At 49.6% G+C, this 25674-nt stretch overlaps 1 protein-coding gene across 28 annotated transcripts in view; it reads left to right on the forward strand.

Moving 5' to 3' along the window:
• Nucleotides 1-4827: 4827 nt before the first annotated feature.
• TLE3 (TLE family member 3, transcriptional corepressor) overlaps nucleotides 4828-25674 on the forward strand; it is a 44678-nt gene continuing 23831 nt past the window's right edge. For 8 of the 28 annotated variants that reach the window (XM_036457250.2, XM_036457294.2, XM_036457285.2 and 5 more), the window contains exons 1-6: nucleotides 4829-5936; nucleotides 6542-6642; nucleotides 7131-7194; nucleotides 8087-8131; nucleotides 23543-23605; nucleotides 25119-25223. In XM_036457250.2, coding sequence (XP_036313143.1) covers nucleotides 5913-5936; nucleotides 6542-6642; nucleotides 7131-7194; nucleotides 8087-8131; nucleotides 23543-23605; nucleotides 25119-25223 — 402 coding nt within the window. In that variant the 5' untranslated portion in view covers nucleotides 4829-5912. Of the gene's footprint in view, nucleotides 5937-6541; nucleotides 6643-7130; nucleotides 7195-8086; nucleotides 8132-23542; nucleotides 23606-25118; nucleotides 25224-25674 lie in introns of those variants that run through there. The other 20 variants (XM_036457255.2, XM_036457301.2, XM_036457345.2 and 17 more) reach the window with 6 other exon arrangements.

The following is a 25674-nucleotide window of genomic DNA, read 5'->3' on the forward strand; positions in this document are numbered from 1 at the left end:
CATCATCATCGTCATCGTAGCCACCAAAGCTAATGGTTATTGATCACTTAATGTACCAGGTTCTGTACTAAATACACCATAAAAGTTCTCTTCATGGTTCTTCAGAACAATCCTATGAGGTGGACTGGAATGTTATCACCACTTTACAGATAAGGAAATAAAGGTTTAGCAAGATTAAATAAGTCATACAGCTTCCAGCCAGAGAATTGGAAGAGAAGTTGGGAGACCCTGTGAGAGGTCCTGTGAGCTTTCAGAGCCTTCCCTGAAATGAGGTGGTTCCAGATGGAGCTCTATAGGGGTTCCCTTTGGGATTTTCTGGGGCCCTCCAGTGTCTTATAGTCTGTCCTAAAACTCTGATCTGCATTTCCAGGAAAAGTCAAGCTTGTGGATTTTAGGGTGTGGTAGTGAAGACTCTGGAGCCATATTGCTTGAGTTCAATTCCATCAGTCATTGAAGTGACCTTAGGCAAGTCATTGTAGCACTGCATGTCAATTGCTCCTCTATAAAATCCGAATGATACTGATAGTACCCACTTCATTCACTGTGAGAGTCTTAAGTGCTTTAAAGTCTGTTGAGTGTTTAGAACAGTGTCTGGCACAGAGTAAGCACTATGTAAGAGTTGATTATATAAATAAAAATTCCCTTTCCTCTCTGGTGAGTTGCTTGCTTGTGAAGGAAGGCCTGGGGTGAGTGGTGGGTGGTAAGGGTGAAGGTGGGGAGACAGAACTGCCCTAGCAATGGAGTCAAAGGCCAACAATCACAGGAGTCTTACAGTCAACCAAAGGAGGTGGGCAAGGGAGATTTCCCCTCTCTTTGGGCAGTCCCTCCCAGAGACCTACAATAAAACCAAAGCCAGAAAGGCTGTAAGGGAAGAGATACAATCCCCACCCAAAGCACTGGGATTCCTTCCTCCAATAAGTCTGGTGACTGACCTGAGCCAACCCTTTAATTCCTGAGAAAGGAGGAAAACATTTATTAACATTTATCTAAAGTGTTTGACAATGATTTTTAGAGAACCAGAGCAGCAGTTCTTGGAGCTGCCAAACAGCTGCCCACCACTCACCCTGCATCCCCAAGAGAGGCTGGAAGCTTTTGTTCAGAAAATCCAGGCCGGACTTTCTGACTCACCCGTGTGACTGTGTGAGTGTGTGTGTGTGTGTGTGTGTGTGTGTGTGTGTGTGTGTGCCTGGCTCACCAGGAATTCCTCTCCCACGTGGGGTGGACTCCCAGGTACTCAATTAAGCAACCAATGAAAAGTCTGCTCTCTGGTAGCAAATGACCCTGGCACTTTTTTGTAACATAAACAGTTGAAACCTTTCCAATTAGAATTGGAGACAGAGATGTTTGAACTTTTTCTCCCCACTTCCCTCCTTCTTTAAAAATAATTGTCAAAAGCTTTAGACAGGGTGTTATATACATGGTGTTTTTTTATTTATTGTTATTTCATTTTGTCTTTCTCAAGCATAAAAAAAAATTATTTTTCTCTTTGTTTTTCCTGATTTGTAGTGTGGTGTGGAAGTAGGGGTAGAGCAGTGGAGAACTTAAGTTGTGCTGGCCTAGTTACCTCCCAGCTCCTCCTCCTCCTAAGGTTAGGGGCTCAGACCGCTCTGGAGAGCTGGACTTGATGGTGGGTGTGAAATGACTGGAAGCCAAGTCTGGTAGTGGATGGATGGATGGATGGATGGATGGATGGATGGATGAATGCATATGAATGCATGAATAAGTGCCATCCCCCCCCCCCCCCCCCAGCAAATGGTCCCTCAGATCCAGCTAGAGCAAGCAAATGGGAAACTGAGGTTGGCTGTCCTAGGCTGTCCTAGACTAGAATACTGACACTTCTGTCCCACATAGGGCAAATTATTGATGTTTCTCAGCCTTTTTTTACTCTATGAAATGGGGCTACCGGCCAGGCCACTTCCCTCAAGAGAGAGGCTAGGAGAGAGTTCTAGCCTGGATAGCAGTGCCCTGCCTTGTACATAATAAGCACTCCGGCCCAGTTCTAATTCCTAATCTCCAGGCCACATCCATCACATGCTGCTACAGGCTCTACTGAAGTGCCAGTCCAGGAGCTGACTCTGAGGCTCACAGATGAACATGATGGGAGTCTACCCTGCAGGACACTTGGGTCCTGGGGTCCCCAGGAGTATGGATGTCGGGATAGGAGCGACGCACGAACCCGAAACGGAGCTGCTGTGCTCCACAGTCCACGAAGACAGGGACTGGGACCTGAGCTCGTGGGCCCACTAGGGGCGGGCGCCCTCAGAGCCAGTCCAGATTGAGGCCCAAAGAGGAAGGCGCGAAGAGGCACCGAGTCCTGGCATTTTGAAGGCATTGTGCTTAATAAATCCGGGCTAGATGCACCCACTCTCCCCCTTCTCCTCTAGTCTCCCAAATCGTGACCTGCTGTGGGATCCCAGTTTATGGGGTCTTAAAACTCCCCTCTACTTTGATTAGCAGCTTCAAAGAGATCGCTTTAAAGTTCGCCCCCTTCCTCGCCCCATCCCTTTACTGGCCACCCTTCCCCCATCACTCCTTCTAGACTTCAGGACAACAACAAAACAATTAACACAAGTTTAAGAGGTGGGGATGGGGGTGAGGGAGAGAGCAATCTTGCACAGGGGCGTAGAAATTACCTGTTTTAGGCGTGTGTAGAAGTCGGGAACCATGGAGTTTGAATGCTTTTCCTTTTGCTCTTCCTTTCTTTCTTATTATTTTTTCTTTTTTTTTGGGGGGGGGGGTTGTGTGTGTGTGTGTGTGTGTGTGTGTTTTACCTTTTATTATTTAAATTGATACGTTTCATTACTAGGGAGAAAAATAAAATATTCCTTTGATACACAAAATCAAATTGATATTTAGCCTCTGCTTACTTTTTTATGCATGGCTCCTTTATACCACATGGTAGTGACAGATTGTTTGAGCTGGAAGGAAAAGCCATTCAAAGCTAATTAAGCAGCCATTCCAAGCACTATTTGCAAGCGGGAGGCTCAGAAGCCTCCGCATTTGTCAGCGCTCCCCAACCCCGCGTGGTTTTGACTGACAGTTCTGGCTCGGACTGACAGCTCCAGGAAGCTTCACCAATCATTAACCGAGAGTCGACCTAGCGGTCTCTTATTGGTCATTCTGACCTTGCTCAGGGGCGGGACTGGCGGACCCCACGTGGGTGCAGGAGCCAGAAAGAGGCGGGGCGGGTAGGAAGCGGGTGCGCCCACCCGTGACGTAAGGGGGAGGGCAGAGAAGGGGAGGGGAAAGAAAGCTCCAAAGAGGAGCCATTTTGTGTCTAATGACTACTGCGGAGAGATGCTCTCGCATCTGTCGAGCCAGGCTTTCCCCCATCCTCCGTTCGTTGCGCGCCGCACATGATTCATGTTTTTATTTAAGAAAATAAATAAATGAAGGGAGGAGCCGCGGCTAGGGCGGCCGGCCGGCGCCTGGGCGCGGGGACGTTGAGCTCCGGGCGGGCGCTCACGTGTAACTCCGCGGGCCTCCCAGCGCCCGCTCGCCAGCAGCTCCTCATTAAGATCGCGGGCGAACTCGGCTCCTAATGAGGGGAAAATATAGGTCGGGGGGCGCGCGTCGGGCTCGTGCGTGCCCGCGCGGGTTGGAGCTGCTGGAGAGGGGCCGGGGCCACGGGCCACCTGGGTCGCCCACGCGGAGTCGCCCGCGGAAGGGGGTGCGGCAGCCCCGGCCTTGGAGTCGCTTCCCCGTGACCTGTCCATCCCGAAGCAACCCTGAGCGCGGGAGAGCTAGGCGGCGGTGTGTGGGCCACTTGGCAGGGCTGTGAGTGATGTGTGCGACCGCGCGGGGAGTCCCGGAGTCGCGCGGGGGCGGGTAAGCGTCTGCGTCTCCCGGGACGTGGAGGCTGGCGGCCGCAACCCGCGTGGTTGCACGCGCCCCTCCTCAGGCCCTCCGCGGCGCTGTGACACTGGTGGGACAGGCAGAGGACACCCGCTCGGAACTCCGAGCTCCCGGGCCGGGCCATGGTCACCACCTCATTCCCTACCTACTGCCCAGGCCTCGCTGTTCCCGGCGGGAGAGAACCCCGGTAGGGGCAGCGCGAATTGAGCTGTTTGCCCCAGGGCAACTGGCCCTTCCTTCGGAGCTGCCGGCCTAGCAAGAGTCCCCCAGATTTCTCTTTGCAGGCAGCCGTTGCACATCAAAGAAGTCGTTATTTGGCTTTCCGAAAAGGACGAAAGAACAAAGAATAGCTGGGGGCCATGGGGGGTGGGGAAGCAGGAGGAGTAAAGAAAGGGACACCCTCAGTTCCGAGCAAAGTTGGGAGGCAACTTTGGGAGCCACCATTTTCTCCGTCTTGTGAAGTGAAAACATTAAAGTGACAAAGTGATTTTGTTTGTTTTATAGTATCTAATTGGGCTGCTCTGCAGACCTAATGAGATTAAAAGGGAGGAATCGTTTGCCGCCACTGCAGAATATACTGATACATTACACCAGCCACAGGTTTTGAGGACTGTACAGCTCGTCTTTTTTCCTTTTGTTGTTATTCCTGCTCTCTCTTTCCTCTCGCCAAATAATTGTTAGTAGATTGAGGGGGAAAATGTGGGGGGAAAAACTCTAGCAGTTCAAGGCTATCATATATATCTATTTATTATGTGTCTTTCGGTTAATTCCTGATCTGAGGAGCGCTGTTTTTCACTCCCCAGCTAAAGCCACCGGCGGGTAGGGCCTGATTGCTACTTTTCATGCATAGTTTTAGACACAAGAGGGCATTGTGACGTGGAGCCCAGCGGCGCCCAGTAGCAGGCCGAGTCCGGCGGCCCCACGTGGGGGCCTGCGCTCCCATTGGCCGGCGCGGGGAGAAGCTGCCACATTATTTTGTTACTTTTCAGTCCCTATTTGGAACTGCTCTCGCGGCAGTTCAGACCTCGTGCTTGTACCCCCTCGCCTGTCTGTGTGTGGTATCCGCAGGTCCGGGGCACTTTTTGGCGTGTGTGTGTGTGTGTGTGTGTGTGTGTGTGTGTGTGTGGTGTTTAGGGGGTTTGTCGTGGCGCAGAGCGGAGGGCCGCGCCGGGGGAAGGAAGGAAGCCACAGCTCCTGGTCTCCGGCCGCGTCTCCCTCCTGCGTTCTGCCTGCGCGCTCCGAGGCCACTGTGGCGGCGCTGAGCGCTCCTCGCTGGGGACACGGCGTCGGAGCGGGGAGCCGCGAGGACCCTTTTGCGGAGGCTTTCGGTGCCGCTGGAATTAAGATGCCAGGTCCGCTGATTTGCACCCACTGAGCCGGAGTTTTCTTCGCGGCCCTGGGAAGGGCTGGCTGCGGCGGCGGCGGCGGCGGCGGCAGCAGCAGTAGCAGACCGAGCAGCAGGCTCTCCTCTCCCAGGGGGGGGCGGCGGAGCGCCCGCTCCGGGCTCCCGCCCTCAGCCTCCAGCGTTCCTGAGGCCCCTACCCGCCGCCTCGGAGCTGGCCTTCTTCCTCTTCTCGCCGGCCTCTGGTTTGGACCCCAGCGCCACCAATGCTGGGTCTGCCCCGGGGCGCTCCCATCCCATCTCAGTGATTGGAGGGACCCACGCTTGCCCCTGGAGGGGCCCTGGCCTCGGGAGCCGTGCTGGACCCGCCGGGGAGGAGACCATGTCCACGCAGCCCCCGGTTCTGACGCGCTCCTCGCAGAAGGGCGAAGGCAGCCGGCCACAGCCCGCCTAGTCCTAGGCTCACAAAGCCTGCGCCCGCAGCCCGACCGCGGTGCCCGCCGACGACTTTGCCGCCAGCTTCCCGGCTCTTTGTCTCCGCTTGGGTGGGCGCCCGACTCTGGGATTTCGCTGTGAGAGCGGGCTGGGGGGGCCGGGGGCGAGCTCTCGGTTTGCCGGCCGCCCCCCGCTCGGGCTTGGCTCCCTCCTCCCCCGCGTCTCGCTGGCCCGGACTCTCGGCGCTTCCACTCTCTGCGAATCACGACCCCTCCCTGCCATGTATCCGCAAGGCAGACATCCGGTGAGTAATTGCAACTCGGTTTATTTAAGCATCTATCATGGCAGGGTAAACGAGGCAGTTTATCTGGCACCTCCATTTTGCTTGTTGCTACCTATCTGATGTGAGTGTGAGTGTGTGTGTGTGTGTGTGTGTGTGTGCGCGCGCGCGCGCGCGCCCCGCGTCCACAGGCACACGCGCTCATACAAAGGGGATGGGGGTGCCTCTGAGAGAGGAGCGCATTCTACCCGTGGGAGGGGCGCTGCCAGTTTCCAGAGACCTGTTTGTTTTCATGCTGTTCCCTGCTCCCTCAACTAAGTCTCCCAATTCAGCCTCCTGTTTCCCCTGTCCCGATCTTACTTGGAATGGGGGACCCCTCCATTACAGAGATGGGAGCTTTGCAGCCAATTGGAAGATATTGGGGTGTCACCCCTCCTGCCCCATCTGGGAGCTGAGAAACTTGCTGGGAAGGTGGGGGTCTGTGAGAGTGGCTCTCTGGTGTGGTGAGGATGGGATGGGGGGGAAGCCAAGGGTGGCCACTGAGGGGCCCAGGCCGCTTGGAGCCCCAGCTGATCTCCCCCTCCCCCTGCCCCATTCCTCCCTTCCTGTCTTGTCCTTGCGGTCTTCAGGCTCCCCATCAACCCGGTCAGCCGGGATTTAAATTCACAGTGGCTGAGTCTTGTGACAGGATCAAAGACGAATTCCAGTTTCTGCAAGCTCAATATCACAGGTAAGGCCTGGGGGACCGTCCCCGGGTGGTGGGAAGGGGGAGTCCCTGCTGTGGCTCCTCCGAGGGACGGTGGGATCTCCAGACCTCGGGCTTCAGGGTAGCCGGGCCTTTGCCTTTTGTTTCCCCTTTCTACGTGCATTGCCTTAACCCATCTCCGCCTGCAGTCGCCTAGCTCCCCGCACAACCCCTCCGGGTCCCCAGGATTCAGGGTCCCCAGGATGAGGGCCAGAGTCTTGGGCAGGCTCGCTCTGGGTTCTGGGGGTAGAGAGCCAGCTTCAGGGACTTGCCTGTCTGTGGCCCTATCACTCTCCTCACTTGGCTGCTGGAAGTTTTAGTTTTTTCACTCTCCCTTCATCCAGAGGCTTTGGGGTAATAGAGTACCCAGGGGGCATTAGGGAAGTGGAAAAGTGGCTATCAGAGGCCCTCGGTTGGGGCCTCAGGGAGGCTGTGCAGGCCACAGGCCTGAGCCGCTGCTCCTGTCCTTGCAGCCTCAAAGTGGAATACGACAAGCTGGCGAACGAGAAGACGGAGATGCAACGCCATTATGTGATGGTGAGAGGTGGTGAGGGCGGCCTAGCAGGCCGACTGGAGCCCTGGGGGCGGGTGCAATCTTAGTGTGCCTTCTGAGCCTTCCCACTCTCCTTCATCCGGCTACTTGGAGGAGAGTGAACGAGAGAAGAAGCAGAAAGAGAAACCCAAACCCCAGTCCCGGCATTTCTGCCCTACCTTTGTGCCCCTTTAATTCATGTGTTGAAGGTTTCCCAGAGGGCTGGTTGCCCTGTCGTGGTGAGTAGGACAGGGCCCCACGTCAGGGTTGGATAAAAATTTCCCATAGAGCCCTCTTGGGAGTGTTTGGAAACTTTGCAACTCAGGGATTTAGCCCTCCCTCCTATCCATTTCCTTCCCCAGACATTTCTGAGTGGAGGAAGAGCCTCCACTGCCCTCTCAGGGATTTCCCAACTAAGTATCTTATCAGCCCTGGGGCAGTAGATGGCCATTCTCCCCTTTTCCCAGTGACTGTTCCAGCGAGTTTACATCATCCGTCTGTGAGAGGGCATGGAAAGCACTTAAACGCCTCCCTGAACTGCTTTCCACATAAGAGGCCTTCGACACATTGCTAAATAACTCTCAGAGGACAAGAGGGTCCCAGTGTACACACGATTCCCTGTTGAACCTGAACCTTGTATAAACAGGATATATGGCACATGTGCTTGTGAAAGGGAGGGCCCAGCTTCTCTGACTACTGTATGTATAATGTTCTTGAGAACAGCACTTGCTGGTGTTCAACCCTTAAACTACTCTATTATTGGCTGGGGTTTGATTTACACTTCTTTAGCAAATGTATCATGAAAGAACAATTTGACCAAAACGTTCCCAAAAGCTGATTTAGGAAAACAGAGAGATTTCTGAGTTGTCTGTTAATGGTAGTTCTTCTCACTTTTAGTACTATGAGATGTCCTATGGCTTGAACATTGAAATGCACAAGCAGGTAAGTGTTTTAAAAAAAAAAAATTTAAAAACATATAATACATGGTTTCTTATGGCCTCTCTGTTTGAAAATGAGACCTTGTTCTTCTTTTTCTCCTACTTCTCCTGGAAGAAAAAATGGATCTAGTCCTTGAAATGCAGGCTTTGCTAATTTCTTAAACATTGAGCGTTCAGGCTTGCAATATTTGTTCTGGTCTTGGAGGATAAAGGAGTAAAGGGAAAGTTGTATCTTCAGGATCTGCTTTAGAACTCCTGAATCTAGAGGTGGCTGGCTGCATCTATCTGTTTTAATGTAAAATTCTCAAGAGGAAATACAGGAGGGGTGTGTGTGTGTGTGTGTGTGTGTGCGCGCGTGCGCGTGTGACATTCTACCTTGATAAGATTTAACTTAAAGAGTTTTAAAAGCCAAGCTGAGCTGTCAAAACTGAAAAGGAACAAGTTACTAACTGCTTAAAAATATAACCGGAATGAAATAAAACCCTAATGCTCTGTCTGTATTTAAGAACTTTCTCAGCTCTTTCTTAATTTGAAAGCAGTCTCCTTCCCATTTTACAGAGAAGGAAGGTAAACTGGAGAGGTGAAGTAACTTGCCCAGGATAGCCTGGCAAGGACTTTTGAGATGACTGGGAGTTGAGCTCACCTTTGAAATCCTGAAGTCAAACCAGTTTAGCTAGTATGGTGCTGCTTGATGGATATGTAAACTACTCATATTGTCACTCTTCTAATAACAGTATACCTCAGACTGAGCAAATACAAACACCCTTTATCTCAGTGCATATCAGTAAGTAGTCCCTGGTGAGAGGCTGGGCTGTGGGAGAGGACTGTTTGTGTATTTGTGTTCCAAGGAGAGGCTGCCTATAATTTGGCTTGGCATGTATAAATGGCACAGGCCTGTTGTTCTTTTTAACAATTGGTGTTCTTGAAATTTCAGAAGGCTCTTGACTCATACTAGCTTTTGGTGACTGTGACTTGAATGGATTTTCTGCTGTAAATTAACAGCCCTTTACAACGTTTTGCTCTTTCAGGAGGCAGGACCCAGGGCAGGTGACCTCTGGAATGCTCCGAGATTCCTGTCTGCTCCAGTGGCTTGCATAGAGCCTTGTGAATCTTACTTTCCTTTTCCTTCCTGGAGGGAGCCCCAGAGTAGGGTGAAAGGCAGCCAGAAAGGGCCTGAGTGTACTGAGCAATGTGGGCACTCAGCTTGTGGCTTCCTGAGGGATTAGAGCTTTAGGAAGGCACATGAAGCCTACCAGGTTTTTACTTCTTGATCCACAGAAATCATAAACAGATACCGCTTTGTATGTAAAAATGTTTCTTCTCAGGAGATTGGTTCTGCCCAACTTGAGATGGAACTGACTGGTTCTGATTTGTGTGATAAGATTGGATGAAGTGGAACTGGGATCCCAGGTGTTCATGGACCTTGGGGTCTTATGCAAGGTGCCACCTCCTCCCTTTCCATACCTCCTCTTCTTTTTCCCTCAGTGCTTAGTATCTTGGGTGTGTTTGAAGAGGGTAATTGCATTCAGGTTTAAAATTTATAGCAGTAGTTATTCTAAGAGCTTCATAATTAAGGTGTAATATGTTGTTGCATGTTGAGGTCTGAATGGGTGGTGTTCCTCCCGTGTGTGTGAGTGGATGGTTCTTTGGCACAGAAAATCTACTTTGGTTGGCAGAGCAAAGCTGTTCCCAGAGTCCTTAGGACACTGAACTCGGGAAGATTTAACCACCTTAACACATTTGGTGGTGGGATTTGTATAAAGAGCAGCTGTATGCATCTGGGGCTTCTGACCATTCTCCAAACAAGGTTCTTGTGGGAGAATGCCTGAGGTTTGGCTACATTGTCTCATTTAATCCTGTCAGTTGCCAGAGGCAGATAGATTCTCTGTCCCCTTTTTGTAGGTGAAATGAAAGCTACAGTGGTGCCAAGAAGGTAGACCTGGTACTCAAATCCCAGCCACCTCCGCCTGCCAGCCTCAGTTCCCATCGGCTTTCCAGCATGATTATGTGTGCTCTTGAAGGCTGTGCCTTTGCAGGGTTTATGGCAATCTCTGAGTTGGGTGGAATCACCCAATGGCTGTGTAGGAACAAAGAGACAAAGAGGCGAAGAAACCTCTTCGGAGAAGTGCAACCCTGACCTAAAGGGATTGGCCACTCCCTGGCTTGTGAGCTTTCTGCAGAAGAAAATCCAGCCACTAATTGTAGTGTGGGTCTTGGGTGCATTTGGCGGATGGTGGTTAGGCCTGAGCAAACAAGTTTATCAGCTGACCTGTTTAGCGGTTGACTGGTGTTTTATCAGCACACACAATCAAGTGACTGGAGTGCTTGAATTATTCATGCAGTGTCCTGCCCTCTAGACTTGTGTGATTGCATCTGCCTGGAACAAACAGGCTGGATTCTTCATCTTTAAGCTCAGGGCTGGGTGTGGGGACTGTCTGTACTTTTTTATATAATAGATGATCTCCTGAGCTAGCACCTTGGGAAGAGCGGCGGTCCTCAACCTGTTCTCATAGACATTCTCACACCAGCACCACCATTGGAACCACAGCTTCTGCCAAATGGGTCCTGTATTGACAGAGGGCAGCTGATGAGGTGTGTCCAGCACATTTTCATTTTACTGAGAGGTTAAACTCACTGTGACTGGTTTCTTTCCTGGCCATTTCACTGTTTCTCTCTCATTCTTTTTCCAAGCTGTCAAACCCCAGAGAAGTAATAAGTGGTTTCTCCTCCCACTCTTCTGCCTCCGTCCCTAATTATGGTAAAGCAAAGATTACAGAATCACGGGCCTGGCCTGAGACTTGAAGAGGTCACTCACCCCTCCAAGCCCTTGCTTCCAGACATAATGTCAAGGGTGATTCAGCAAGGCCAGGGAGGAGAGGATGGCTGACCAGCTCATCAGTTTCCATCCTACTCTTATGCAGGCTTTGCAGCGTCAGCCACAAATCATAATAACACTTAGAAACAAGCACCTCAGAGCAACTGTTGTGCCTTGGGTTTGAGGCCCTGACTCTGTGAGACACTGGGTCAGGCCGCCTCCACTAGGGAGCACTGAGGGTTTGAAAGAGGACTTGAGGTGTTTTATTTGGGGGCAGCCTCATGCCAACTCTGTGTGGTCAGCTTTTTCTGGAAACTGAGCAACTCTGTCTTTAAGTTTCCTTTTGCCATGCTGGAACTGGGGGAACCCTGTGGTTTCTCATGCAAACCTCTCAAGTTACAGATTAGGAAACTGAGGCCCAGCAGGGCAGCTGATGCATCCTGACTCATCCAGCCCCTTGTTAGCAGTAGAGCTGCTATTGAAGTCTTTCCTCCCAACCCCAGGTCTCTTCAGCAAGACTCAAGAAATGAAGAGTGCTCTGGTCCTAACAGCACTCTGTGTCTTTAATTACTATTGTTTTCTTCTGTGCTGCTATCTCAAGAGGCTAACTAAGGCTATAAGCCCGGTTATACCAAAGTCCAAAGTACCCCACTTTGGGTTGTATAACCGTATCAGCTGTACCCTCTGCCCGCAGTCCTCATCTGAATTGCCAGTTATTTGAACAATTAATGATTTGAGGTGCAAATGATACATGGATTGTATAAGTAGTAAAGATCCCAGAGGGAAGGTTCATGAGTGAGGTAAAGCGGTAAGACCTGTGAACTTTTTACTCAGGAACACAGATAGCCATGGTGGTGGCCATGAACACGGGGCTAAGGGAGAGAGGGGAAATCTCGATTTGTCATCTCCCCTCTGGGCCCTCTCACATAAATAGTAGGGGCTTGGGCTGGAAAATCTCTGGGTATGACAGCTTGACTTTCTGTGACCAATGTGAGGGTGTGGGTGGCCAGGGGAAGCGAGCAGGTGGTGAGATTACAAAGACATTGCCCCAGAGTAGTCTGTCTTGGTAGGGAGACGGTGGCACCACTCTCAAAGTTGAAGGTGACACAGATACCTATTTATGTATTATCTGTGTTGAGCTAAGATGAAATCCCAGTATCAATTTGGCTACAGTACTGTCCTCTAAGAACCCCTCTGCATTCTGGTTTCCATCTGACTTTTCCCTGGAACAGTCTCCTCCAGTCACACAGCTCCTCTCACTGTCCTAGGTCTTTGCCTTACTCAGCTGTGGTCTCTACTAAGCTCAAAGCTCTCTTCACTCTGCCCTGTCCACCCAGGAGGAGACCTACCCCCCACCTTCCAGACTGCCAGCCTTCACCAGCCTATCAGCTGCTGATGACATAGAGAGTATGGCATGGTGCTTCTCTGGGTCTTTTTCTTATGTTCGATCACTAAATGACCTGGGAGGTGGACAAATGCTCCCTTGTCTACCGATCAAGGAAACTGCCTGGGAGGGATCCTGGCTTCTAATTTAAGACTTGTTCTCTGGACCAGGAGGCTCCAGATTGCACAGAGCTCTTTCTCTGGATTCCTTTCTCCTTACCTCATGTAGGAAGGGTCTAGTCTTTGTCAGAGGCCTTTCATTTCCATTTTGTTGTAGGAGGGAGTCCATCAAGGAATGAATTCCCTTTTTCTTCCTGCATAAGAAAATGTTTTCCTGTCCCATTTGCTGTACAAAATTCTGGGACACCAGAACAAAAAGGTCATCAAGGCCAATCTCAGTGGGGTTTCCTCAGCAATATAGCATCGGTGATGCCCTTTCTCACACTCTATTATCTCATTTTTGTAATAATGGACTAAGGTCCTCTGTTGGGGTCTCTTATGTGCACTTAGCACATGGTAGGTGCTCAGTAAACACACTGTTTTTTTCTTTACTGAAAGGGTAGAATTCTGATTCCCTGATCCCTGTGAGTAGGAAGTGGAGGTTTTACTTGTGGGCTGGCCTCTGACTCTGCAGGCTTCCTCCCACAGCTCAGCATCCAGTTTCTTCATCAGTCAAATGAGGGGGTTGGCTTCATTCCCAAAACGGTGATTAGGGACCTGGGATGTGCTGAGTGTGGGCTGGGCTGGTGAATGAGACACTCTTCCTTCCACTAGGGAGTCGGGCATCTAAATAAGTCATTGCGATGCAGTGAGGTAAGTGCTAATATAGCCGAGTGACACAGGAGCTGAATAGCTTATTCCTCCTGGGAAGGGGGAGTCCGGTCGAGGACTGCACTGAGGGCTGTTACTTGAGCCGCATCTTAAGAGGGAGGGCAAGGGTTTATTAGGCAGAAGTTGTTGGAGACTCCTCCAGAAGTGGCAACAGTGCGTAGAGAGGCAGTGAGTGTGTTCTGGAAGCCACAAGTCCACAAGTCTTCAGAGTAGTGTGGAGGGGGGTTCCTCTTGGGGAGTGAGGCAAGGTGGTGACATTTTGCAGGAGTGATCTCCAAGGACTCCTGCTCTCACACTCCCGACTCTGTGGCTCCTGCGTCCCCATATGGCTCTGGGCTGGCCTGAGTCCATCTGCCTGCGGTGGGGGTGGGGAATGCTCTGTGTCTGCGGCCTCCCCTGTCTGTCCCCATCGGAATACTCTGGGTTGAACTTTATTTCCTAATGTGGCATTGTCTCCTTTCTCATATGGGTAATTCTGTAATGACTGGTTGTGACCCGCCCCCTCCCCCACATTTAATTCTCATCAGCCCAGCTCTCCACTTTGCTATTAATGATAGCAGCCAGCAAAATAGCTTTCAACATGCCATTGACAGTCTGGTTTAAGAGCGCACTTGAAGTAGTGCTAGACAGCTGAAAGCACCCATAATTGTGTACCAGAGTGAGAACTGCATGCTCAAGGGCCTTGTTTTTATATGCTTAAAGGGACAATATCTTGTTTTCAACAAATGCTCTCTGAGACTCACAGCCAAGATGCTTTCTTCCCTTCTCTCTTTGCCTTTCTCCGTTGGCTATTTCTTTCCTTTTCTTTGCTTTTCAAAGTAAGTAAATGTTCCCCCTTAAGTGGGGGCTAAGGAGAAACTTCTTCAGGAAGAGGGCATTTCCTGCCTTCACATAAGTAAGGATGATTCCCTGGGTTTGTTGCTTTGGGTCATCCCTTACAGCACCTCCCCCCGAGGGTCCTTAGGACCTGGCATTTCTTACCAACATTGATTTTGAGTTCTTTTATCTGCAAAGGAAGTTGCACAGTCCACCTTTGTGGGGGTTGTGGGGATGGGTCCTCCTTTTGGAGAGTTAGATCCCGGACCTCTCCGCCCTGTTCAAATCAGATTCTAGGTGGCTGTTCTTGTGCAAAGGCCCCTCTTGAAATGGGAGGGTGAGTGGGGAAGAGATTTATATTCTCAAGTGGAGGCTCATCCACGCTTCGGGAGTTACCCAACCCTGAAGATTTTGCCTGAGAACAAATGCCTCCCTCCCTTCACTCCAGCCAACTTCATTCCTTTGAAAATGCACCAATCTTTTGGGAAGAGGTTCCCTTCACCACTGCACTGTCACCAAAGCTTCCCTTAACCAGTTGCATCTTTGAAGGGTATAGAAAGAGCCACATCCCCGTGCTGGGAGAGACCAGGGGTGGGGCTGAGAGCCCAGGCAAGCCCTGTTGGCTCTGGAGTCTGGAGTCTGGCTGTGGCTGTTGCCCTGTCCTTTCAGAGGCCAGCTGCCCCTTATTTACCCACCATGTAAGTGACAAAGAGTAGGATTGGGGGTCTTGGGGCAGCTGCCACCACCACCACCAAATAACCTCAGGAAGAAGACTTTTGTTGAGGATAAAGAGTTTGGAAATTTTGATCTTCCAAATATTATTGGTTATAATAACATAATCCTAAGTAGCACTTGATTATTCATAAAGCAGTTTAGACATTTTCATTTTAGGGACCTAAAATAATAGGCATTTGGGTCTGGGGCAAGCAAACACCGGAATGAAAGCATCAGAGCGTAGTGTGACTGGACTGGAGTGTGAAGATGACCTGCATACTTCCAGGGCCACGGAGGCCTGTGTTCTTAAATTGGGGCTGATGGCAGGGTGGGGAGAGGAGTGTGATTGACAAGGCTGTGAGTTCCCTGAGGAACGGGACCTTTGGTGTTCACTGAAGCCCATGAGCAGCATGCAGGGCTCGTGGGCTTCAGTGAACACCAAAGGTCCCGTTCCTCAGGGAACTTATTTTGTGGAAGACTTGAGTAGGATTATGTTCCAGGTTGGGGCTCTCCGTAACCCCAGATAGCATTTTGAACTTTCTGAGAAGGAAGGAAGGAAGGAAGGAAGGCTGGCTTTCTCGAGTTTCTGAAAGAAGCCTGTCAGTGTAAAGTTGTTTATAGAAAAAAATGTGTCTTAAACCTCTTTTTAAAAGTGTGTTTAATGTAGCTGAAGCATTCCCGCCGCCCGCCCCCCCCCCCCCCCCCCTCACATTATGGATAGTTTAAGTGTGAGAGGGTAAGAAAGGGGGAGGTGAGAAAAGAGATAGCTAGGAGGAGAGATGATAAAACAGATTTGGGAAAATTGGGTAAACATGCTGAACTTGGATTACAAGAAGGAACTGAGTAGCAGGAAGCCAGGGTCAATGGCTTGGAGGTAAATTATAAGTAAACTATGCTTGTCTTGTCTTCTGTGCCTATTTAGGTGTGGAGGGTAAAGTGTTATGGCCTCATCTCATTGTCCTTCTAAATCCTTGATAACCATTATTCACAGTTCAATTTGTTTTTCTGTTTGGTTTTAATTATTTTTTAATCTATTTTTATTGATTTCATATAGCCATGATCGGCAAACTGCAGCTCGAGAGCCACATGTGGCACTTTGGCCCCTTGAGTGTGGCTCTTCCACAAAATACCACAGCCTGGGCAAGTCTATTTTGAAGAAGTGGCATTAGAAGAAGTTTAAGTTTAAAAAAATTAGGCTCTCAAAAGAAATTTCAATTGTTATACTGTTGATATTTGGCTGTTGACTAATGAGTTTGCCGACCACTGTCATAGAAGAAAAAGAGGGAGAGATAGAAGCATCAGTGATAAGAGAGAATCATTGATCTGCTGCCTCCTATACATGCTATACTGGGGATCTAGCCCTCAACCTGGGCATGTGTCCTGACAGGGAATCAAACCATGACCTCCTGGTTCATAGGTCCATGCTCAACCACCAAGCCACTCCTGCCAGGCCTGGTTGTAATTCTTAATGAAAACTACTAGACCACTGATGGCAACTTGGGAGGATGTGGGTTTGGGAGGGAGCTAATTATAAAAAAAAACAAGTTTCTAATAACTGATTTTGATTTTTTTTCCTGCCATCCTTGTTTGGGGTGAGAGGACCCTCTGACCCTTTAAGGAACAGACATACATGCTCTTTGGTTGTGAACTTGGTGGTAGGTGGATAAAATGGGGCTCTGTTTCTGCCCACAGTCTCCCCTCCCCCTGCCACCCAGGTTTCCTAGAGAGCCTCTGCTTTTTGGTTTTTTTTTAAAGTATTGGCCAGTGTTGCATTTGTAGTACTGCCCTCATGGGAAGACCCCCCAAAATTTAAGGAGCTGCCTCTGCAAGGGTAATGTGACTTACAGCCTGTTGAGGGGCAAGGGAGATTTTCATAATGTTCCCTGGGGGATTAGGTGAGGGTTTGCCATGGAAGCCCCAAGGGAGGAATTGAGAATTTTTCCTGCTTGTGGCCAGTTGGCCAATGGAATCTGAGGAGGTGGGGGAGGCTGCAGGAAGTTTTCTGAGGGGAGGGATGGAGTGGGGAGTGGCAGTGCCTGGAATGAATGGACAGTGTTGGGGGGAAGGTGTAATATGAAAAGTCTTTCCCGGTTCTGTCCACATAAGCAAGCTCTTTGAGGGCCGTCCCCTGGAGTGGGGGTGGGAGGCAAGCAGAGCTTTTAATGTGTTTGGGAACCAAGTAATTAAAATGAACAAATATTTAAAGATCATTGGATCCTGTTAGCAGGAAGCCTGTAGATGGAAACGCAGAGCCTGAGAAATGAAAGTCTTAGAGTCTTAGAGCTGGGCTTGGCTGTCATCTAGGCCCAGGTCTCTCCCAGGGAGAGGTGTCTAACCATGCTCCTAAGGATGGGGCACTCACTTGTGCACAACACTTAATTCATTTTTGAGATTATATTATTGGAACCAAATCTGCCTCCTTCGTGAAACGGAAACTTAGGCCAAGTGCAGGACATATCTGCTGGAATGCAAGATTTTGCATTGTCAATTCTTCCAAGGTCAGTGGCCTAGAATCTTCGTGTATCCCCACCATCCCCCGCTTCCTCAGTCAGCCTTACTATTTCCAGTTCCCTTATCCCCTGGACTCTTGGCAGAAAATATCTGAGATTTCTGGTAGGGTGAGGAAGAGAAGCCACATGCCTTTCAGGGAAGCATGTGAAGGTGAGGTCACAAACTCAGCACCCCAGACTCCCTTGCCTTTCTAGTTGGGTCAGGGTGAATGTTTAGTGTCCTCCAGCCATCCTTACCCTGTGTGAAAGACCTGGAGTCTGGTGCCCCCAGTGTTCCACTTCCTCCCGTGGGAGACAGATCCTCGGGGTCACACCAGGGCTGGGCCTTTTCTTGTACCAAGCCCTCCCAGCATAAAGAATTCAGCAGGCTTCTTTGGAAGCATAAATATTTAATGGTGTTGTAGTTATATATAATTTGATCAATATGTCAGTGCTAAGAGGGCCGTTAAGGAGGCTCACCTATCACTGAGTGATCTGTGATGTAAACCTCCTCAGCCCCTTCAGGAACAGGGGTCATTATCTCCCTTGGCTGCTAAGTGGATCATTTATTTGCTCCCTTCTTAAAGGCACCGTGGTGCTGTTTTCCCCTAGGGCCTGTGGCAGGGATGGATGGGGCCTGAGAATGCCATGCCAACTTTTGCTGGAGGTCTCACCCCTTTCTGTCCTTGGACTTCCGTCCCATCAGCAATAAAATACCCACTTGCTTTATTCAGCTTGGTCTGAGGAGAAACTGCCTGGCAAGAAATATCATCTTATAGTCCAATAATTGAGGGCCTATAAATTTAGAAATGCAACAGGGTACTTTAAAGTTGTTCTGGACTCTTCTAATTTTTTATTGCTGGGTGATAGTGGCAACCAGCTGCTGGGGCCTCCTTTCTTTTATACAATCTCCCCCCCCCCCCCCCCCCAAGTTCTCCCTGTGCCCCTGTGATTTTAACTCAAGGTGGAGCAGACTCACTTTGAGCAACCCAGGACTTGAGTCAGAGAACCAGGTTAAAGCTGATTCAAATTAAAGAAGCCCAGTGTGGACCGAGTCCCCACCTCAGACACAGATGCTCAAGAAGAGTGGCCTGAGGCCCAGCCAGTGGGCATGTCTTTCCAGAGGACACATGGCATGTCAGACCTAGAGCTGAGTTGAAAACCACCATTTCCACATGGCTTGGGAGGGTAACTCATGCTTCACATAGGCAGGTATCTTTTTCTTCATACACATCTACAGATGGGTTCTGCATTGTCCCAGGAAGGAACTTTTGTTGCAAAAGTGGACCAGGAGCCCCTTGGCTGTCTCACAGGCATGGAAATTGCTGTTACTTCCCACTAAATGATACACCTTGTATAGGTCTTGCCTGGCGGTCTTGCCTGGCTGTCTTCAGCCCACAACCAGTTTTTTCTTGTGTAGCAGAGAACCCATACCGTGGCTTGACAGGGAGAGATTTAGGACATCGGTGCTCTGGCAGTTGGGTGCAGTTTCGCTGATGGTCACATTTGAATGGTTCCTGCTATGAAGACTGGTTCTTGGGACTGAGCCCCAGCCTAGTCCACCACCTAGCAACCACCCACCTCTCCAGGTGGCTTTCCTTCAGACTCTTGCCATGCACTATCTTACTGAGTTTTATGGAGAAAGTGACATGTCACAGAGCAGTTCAAGAATGTTTAGTATTCTAATCTCTTAAGTGGTGGCTCCTGGATCTTATAAGTTATCCAGTTCATCCTCCGTTTTACAGACAACAGCATTGAAGCACAGTGGAGGGAAGTGATTTGCCCAAAGTCACACAGCTAGATGGAGGCAGAGCCGGGAATAGAAGCCAGGACATTTCTGTGTGCCCTTGAGTCATAACATGCTCTTTAAAGTGGTAGGTTGCTCCCTCTCCTTGTTTTTATTTATCTGAGGTTAAAAAGAAGGGTGCATTCTCAAGAGCTGACTGGTACAACTGCCTGGCAGTTTAAAACGAAATAGTGGAGAGACCATCTGATGGAAGTGCCTGTCAGCTGTGCCTTGAGCAGTCAGCTAAATTAAAAAAAAAAAAAAAAAAAAAAAAGCCAAAGCCTGGCTCGGTGCTGAGGCCAGGGGTAACAGGTTGCTGGGGGTGAGGACCATCAGCAGATTCCATCTTCTTAATTTAGTGTTCTAAGGCCCAGGGGTGGTGAACAGCAGCAAAGTAGATGCTAGTGTATTGGGAGAGAAATATACTTTAGAATGCTCAAGTACCCTCAGTTTACAGCAAGATGCTTAGAGGTCCTGCTTTAATGAGGAGATGATGGGGCAAATGGGAACTCCTAAAGCACATTGAGCAGATTGCTCGTTGGGAAATTACACTTGCCCCCCACTATCTTGTTTCCTATTTATTTGACTAATAATCTCGATAGAGACACAGGGCAGATGTTATTCCAAGTGCCCAGTTGGGAGCTAAGATCCAGAACTTCTCAGGATCTCCGTGCACGTTTCTCTGAAGTGCCTTGTCTAGTAGATTAGTTCCTTCCGAGCAGCACTGTTTTCTACCAGAAAAGCCGCCTTCTTTGAACCATACTTGAAAAGAAACTTTCAAAGCAGCATTAGGCTCCCCACACACCCTTTCCAAAGGAAGCAGTCTTTCTGCCGTAGGCACCTCTCCTCTGCTTCCCATCCGAGACTGACTCGAAGGTGGCGGTGGTTTGGTGGGACTGAGATGGAGGGAAGGATGGAGGGTGGTGGCCTGAGTGATAACTGCCCTGAGCTGCCAAAAGGAATTTCCCAGCGATGGTCTCCTTCCAGTTTGTGGCTGGTGACTATCCCGATAGTTAAAATCACACATCTTGTTTTTGTTTTCTTCCTTCTTGGAACTGTTGTTTGAGTTGGATAAAATGCTATTTTAACAGCTGCTCTCATCAGAAATGTTGTCAATTATTAACTCTGATGGTAGTTTTTCTTTCAAAAATACTTCTCTAAGCTCTCTCGAAATGTGGAAATTTGGTTTCTTGGTAGGAAGTCATTTAGTGAAGTTGCTTAATTGCTGAGCATCAGTTTCCCCATCTGAAAAATGGAGATTTTAATAAGTGCCTTCCTGTTAGGGTGATTGTGAGTTCACACACATAAAATGCTTGGAAGAGCTGCGGCTGTGGATGTTGGTTGTTGTTTATCCTGTTGTTAAGAGTGGTCGGTCCTCTCTGGCCCAGTCTCTATTTCCAGGACTTGCCCTCTTGCTATCATATCACCACCCTCACTAAGGGAAAAAAAAAAAATCATTATGAAAAAAATCACGTAGTGGATAGTTTTCTTGTTCATTCTTTGACTCGCCAGAGTACCCCACTCTGTTTGGTGGCATGTGTGCAGATGGGCAAGGCTCACCCCTGCGTCCACTCTTTGGGGAGACTGGAAGGGGAATGCTGCTGCAGCAGGTGATGCACAGGCACAGCCAGAAGGGCCAGGAGGGATGCAGTTTTTATACTTTCTATCCCCAGCTCTCCCCAACCCAAACAAATCCCGGACGGGGAAAGGGCGGGGAAAGGGCGCTGTGGTTTATTATAAAGCCCTCTGGGTGGAAGACTACCCTCCTCTGCCTGCCCAGCCCAGTACAGTCTTGTCTCATGGGGCACCAAAGTGCTAACTGCACAACTGAGGCCTCTGTATTGAGGTCAAGCCCAGGAGGGAGCCTGGGTGCCAAACCCAGGCCTCCAGAACATTCTGTGTCTGTGGGCTGTTCCGAGGGCCCTGTTTGTGATGTTGGAACACAGGTGAAGGAGGCAGAAACCACTTTCAGGGGGGTGGAACTCTGAGAGGGAACTTGCTCTGATGATACTGTGTGGTCACCTGGCAGCCTGGTGCCAAGCCTTGAAGTGGGCACAGCTACCTGAAATCCTGGCAGCTCCCTTTTCCTCATAATGAGAAGACGCTGGCTCCAACCAGGCCTGGAGAGAAGATCCCAGGCTGGGGAAGCCTTTAGCTGCTTGTTAGCTGATGAGTGCGGGGAAGGGGAAGTTTAGCTACTTTTTCCTGTAACTACCAAGACCCTGACACTTTGCCTATCTGCTAGAGGAAGTAGCAATAGCTGGGAACCCTTTCATAACCACCTACCCCAGAGATGGTGAGAGCTGTAGTTGCTAAGTAGGCCAGAGTGACCCAGAAGTTCAGAGCCTACTGCTGGCCTGCTGGCTGTGGGGAGGGGCCACAGCCAGGACCCACCAAGGCTGCTGTGGTTGGTGTGGCTCTCAAAGGGCTTGGCTGCTGCCTACCCCACCTCCCAGTAATATGTCAACACTTCATCCACCCGGTCCCTCCCACAGATGCTGTCTACACTGGGTCAGGCCCAGGTCAGCGGTGAGGGGGATACTCTAGCTACTGAAAAATAAATACAGGGAAGCTGGTGAGATTCATGACCATTGAGTGACCTTGTTGCTCTATGCGGCTTTGGACAGGGATGCAGGCTGGCTGATTGTTTCTAGAACTCCTGCCATATACAGCCCTGACTTTTCAAACTTCATTCTCCTTCCCCACTATCAGTTGATTTGGGGGAGGAAAAAATGAACAGAAATGAGAAAAAAACCCTATTTTGGAGTCGACTCTTCCCACTTACCTAGATTAGTAATTTATACAATATAGAATCAGGGGCATACAAAAAGAGTGGACTGACAATCCTCGGGAGGAGGGGGTGCGGGAGTGCGGGAAGAGACTGGACAAAAGTCGTACACCTATGGATGAGGACGAGGGTGTGGGGGGTAAGGGCAGAGGGTGGGGTGGGAACCGGGTGGAGGGGAGCTATAGTGTGGGGGGAGAGAAACAATTTCAATCTGAACAATAAAGATTTATTTAAAAAATAATTTATACAATAATTACTTAGTAATCTTTCCAGGTTCCTTACACTATGAGAGACAGATATCTACTAGGTGGAGGCTAGGGATGCTACTAAAAACCCTACAATGCACAGAAAACTACAATGTCAGCCCCAAATGTCAGTAGCACTGAGGTTGAGGAGCCCTGGTGTAAAAATGTCCTTGTTGGTGTGCCTCAAATGTGCAGATGTGGCTACGGGTTCTTGATACTCCCTCATCACCCTGGAAGTTTGGAAGTAGGGATCATTATTGACACTCAGTTGCTCTGGGATACAAGGGACAGCCTTTCATAATAAAGAACTGTTCCACCCCAGATGTCCATAGTGCCAAACCCTGACCCTGCTCTTGAGCATTGGAGTGTCCAGAAGACAGGAGCAGTCTCTGGCCCCATCCAGGAGGCACTGATGGATGTGCAGGCTCCCTGTTTGGAGCCTGCCACTGTGGCCAGCAGCTCCAGAACAACAAGGCTGGAAAAGCCTGTCAGTTCCTAATGGATGGCTGGCTCCTCACAAACCACAGGTGTCCTCCTCAGTGTCTGGGTTGGGGTATTTGCCCCAGGAATTCTCCAGAGGTCCAGGGTCTGTTTGTAAGCCAGCAAGCAGCATTGCTTTTAAGTGCACAAGGATTTCTCATCCAGAATCATTTGACATGCAGATGATGGCAGATTTTTAAAGGCTGTTGTCATGGTTTTGTCTCTGGAAGATTGCTGTGTGCTAATGAGAGCTCTGAAGCTAGTACTGGGGCCTCAGCTTCAGTGGCCTTAGGATTTAGAAGGAGATAAGAGAAGCAATTGTGAGACTTGTCTGTTATTAGCACTAGGCCTTCCCTGTCTGGCCTCAGTTAACCATTTAGCACCACTCTCTTTTAACCTCTTTCAGCATTCATATAGCACATGGGTGGCAAAACCAGTTGGTGTTTTTCTAAATGTAGTGTTTTCTGGAATGTTAGGAGGTGGGGTAGGGAATCGATAAGCCTTTCTATGATCAACTTCAATGAAGCCTTAGGGATCTAAAGAGTTCCCTCCTGAGCAGCTTCTAGGAAAGGAGACACTTTACCATAAAAAAATAGTGTTAACGGTGAGATTTTAGGCAGGCAGCACATATATGGGAGAGGCAGCAGTGAAAAGTGGGGGTGAAGGAGACCCTGTAAGCCACACATCACCTTGCATGAAACTGGTGTGTGTGTGTGTGTGTGTGTGTGTGTGTGTGTATGTGTGTGTGTGTGTTGGGGGAGGGGAGTCATTCTTGTTTTGTGTTGCTCTGTTTTTCATTAGGGCTTCCATCCAGAGGAGACAAACTATATTCTGACCCAGACAGCTGGACCACCTCTGACAGAGAATTGGAGATCCCCAGAATATAGGCAGAGTGGGTGGGGAGTTGGAAGATTTCTTCATGCTGTGATTTAGCCAAGAGGCTCCTGAGGGTGGAGAAGATGAGCCGGTGGGAGGGTCTGTGGTTTGAGGGAGTTTGCACCTCCACTTGTCTGACATTTTGGTGGTGAATTATTTGCCTGAACTTCATGAGGTCTCTTTCTTTTGCAGACAGAGATTGCGAAGAGACTGAACACAATTTTAGCACAGATCATGCCTTTCCTGTCACAAGAGGTAAGACTTTTGTTGTGTCTTTTTTTACCAAAGCAGCCACTTGCTGACGAGGTCCCACCAGAGCTCTAGCCCCTGTTCGTTCATAGGACTGAAGTTAAAGTTCACAACCTGGGGTTTACAGAGCCTTCTCCAGCCAGTTCGGGGGCTGGGAGCCACGTCAGAGGAACAATGTGCTCATTTTTCTGGTAGGACTAATTCTCTGCCACTATCTGAGACCAGAGAGGAGGGTCCTGGCCTGCCACTGGGATAGCAATGGGCAGCAGCTGCCTCCGTGCCCCCATGCTGTATCCAGTTGAACTCTGCTTCCCTGTGTTTCAAATTCCACACCTAGAGACATCTAGGAACAAGGACACTTAGCCGGTCAGTGTCAAGACCTAGCCCCTGTGAGGGGAGCCAGTACCCATAGGGACCCCACCCTTCAGAACAGTGCCCTTGCCAAAGGCACGCCTGGTTGCTCACATCACCTTCTGAGCCACTTTGCAGGGGGGGCCCTCCTGAGGAGGGGGCTGAGCTGGTGGAAGCGTCTCCCGGGAGGCTCTTTGGTACAGGGTGGACAGATGGCTGCCTGTGAGGCCCATTTCCATCTGGCAGAGCTCACTCCGGCTGGGGCAGGCCCTGCCCACCATGGCCCTCCTGGGCCCTTCTCAGCTCACTCCTGGAGCCCTGTGTCAAAAATGATTGACTTCTTGTAAGAACATTTATAGCCATGTCCTAGAGTTTGCCGCCTGGTGGGGGAGACAGCTGCATATGAAGCTGGTGCTACCTCAAGGCTGAAGGAAATGAATACACCGAAAAATGGTTTTTAAAAAAGACTCTTTTTTAAGCAGTTTAGGTTCATAGCAGAACTGAGTGGAAAGTACAGAGATTTCCCATAGCTGCCCCCACCAGAATGGTGCGTTTGTTGCAGCTGTTGAACATAACATGGACACGTCTTCATCACTCAAAGTCGACTCATCGCTTACTTTCGGGTTCATTATGTTGCTTTTCTTTCTCTTTCTCTGTAGACATATGTTTTTGTTTTCTCTCTATTTAGATAGGTACAGATTTGATTGTATTTAGATACACATATATTTCTTCTGAATCCTTTGAGTGTAAACTGCAGGCATCCCGACAGCTCACCACTCTGCTCCCACTGCATCTCCTAACAACATGAACAGGCTCCTGCGTGACTCCAATACTGTTACTGCTTTAGAACATTAATAATCATTCAGTAATGTCTTCCGATGCCCTGCTCATAGTCTTATGCATGGAAAAACTTTTTGTATGTCTGTTGGAGTGGGGCTGTTGACTAAAACCCATTTTTTGGTTCATTTATATTTTAATTTAAAACAGTTTATATAAAGTTTTTATTACAAAAGTAATACATGCTCATTGAAAAGGATTTAACGTAGAAAGTGAAAATGCCCTGTCCACGACCCGCCTGTGTCCGCTGCCAGTGTCGTGGACCTCCTCTGCCTCTGCGGCGTGGCGGCCTGTCCCAAGCCGCCCAGGTAACCCCTTCCGTTCCCTCCAGCACCAGCAGCAGGTGGCGCAAGCTGTGGAACGTGCCAAGCAGGTCACCATGACGGAGCTGAATGCCATCATCGGGGTACGTGGACTCCCCAATCTGCCTCTCACCGTGTGTATAGCCCTTTTATTCCTCTCATTTATCATAACCAGAGATCGATTTTGATCTCAGGTGGCCTCAAAGAATGGCAGCCCCAGGACTCCATTTCCTGAAGCATTTCATAGGCTTGGGTCCATTTGGGGCTCTCTCCCTGTGGGATCCCTCATTGTTCCCCCAGTCCCTGAATTAAAGACATGTCTCAAATCAACCTCTAAACTCATCATCCCTGTCCTCCCTCAACTTTTGGTGTCCCCACTATTGAGGGAGATGAGCTCTGAGATCACCTTTAAGACCAGGCTGACTGATGGGGTCTCCAACCTTTTCCTCATGCCTTCTAAGGGCCTGACTGCTCTGTTCCCCATCCCTGGCAAAGGTCTGCCTTTCTTTAGCCATCTGGGATCAGAACTATCTCTGCTGTGCTGTTGATGTGAAGCGTGCTATGGAATTTGGGGTTGGGCCCTGC

Source organism: Pipistrellus kuhlii, unplaced genomic scaffold (genome assembly GCF_014108245.1).
Source record: "Pipistrellus kuhlii isolate mPipKuh1 unplaced genomic scaffold, mPipKuh1.p scaffold_m20_p_1, whole genome shotgun sequence".
NCBI lineage: Eukaryota > Metazoa > Chordata > Mammalia > Chiroptera > Vespertilionidae > Pipistrellus > Pipistrellus kuhlii.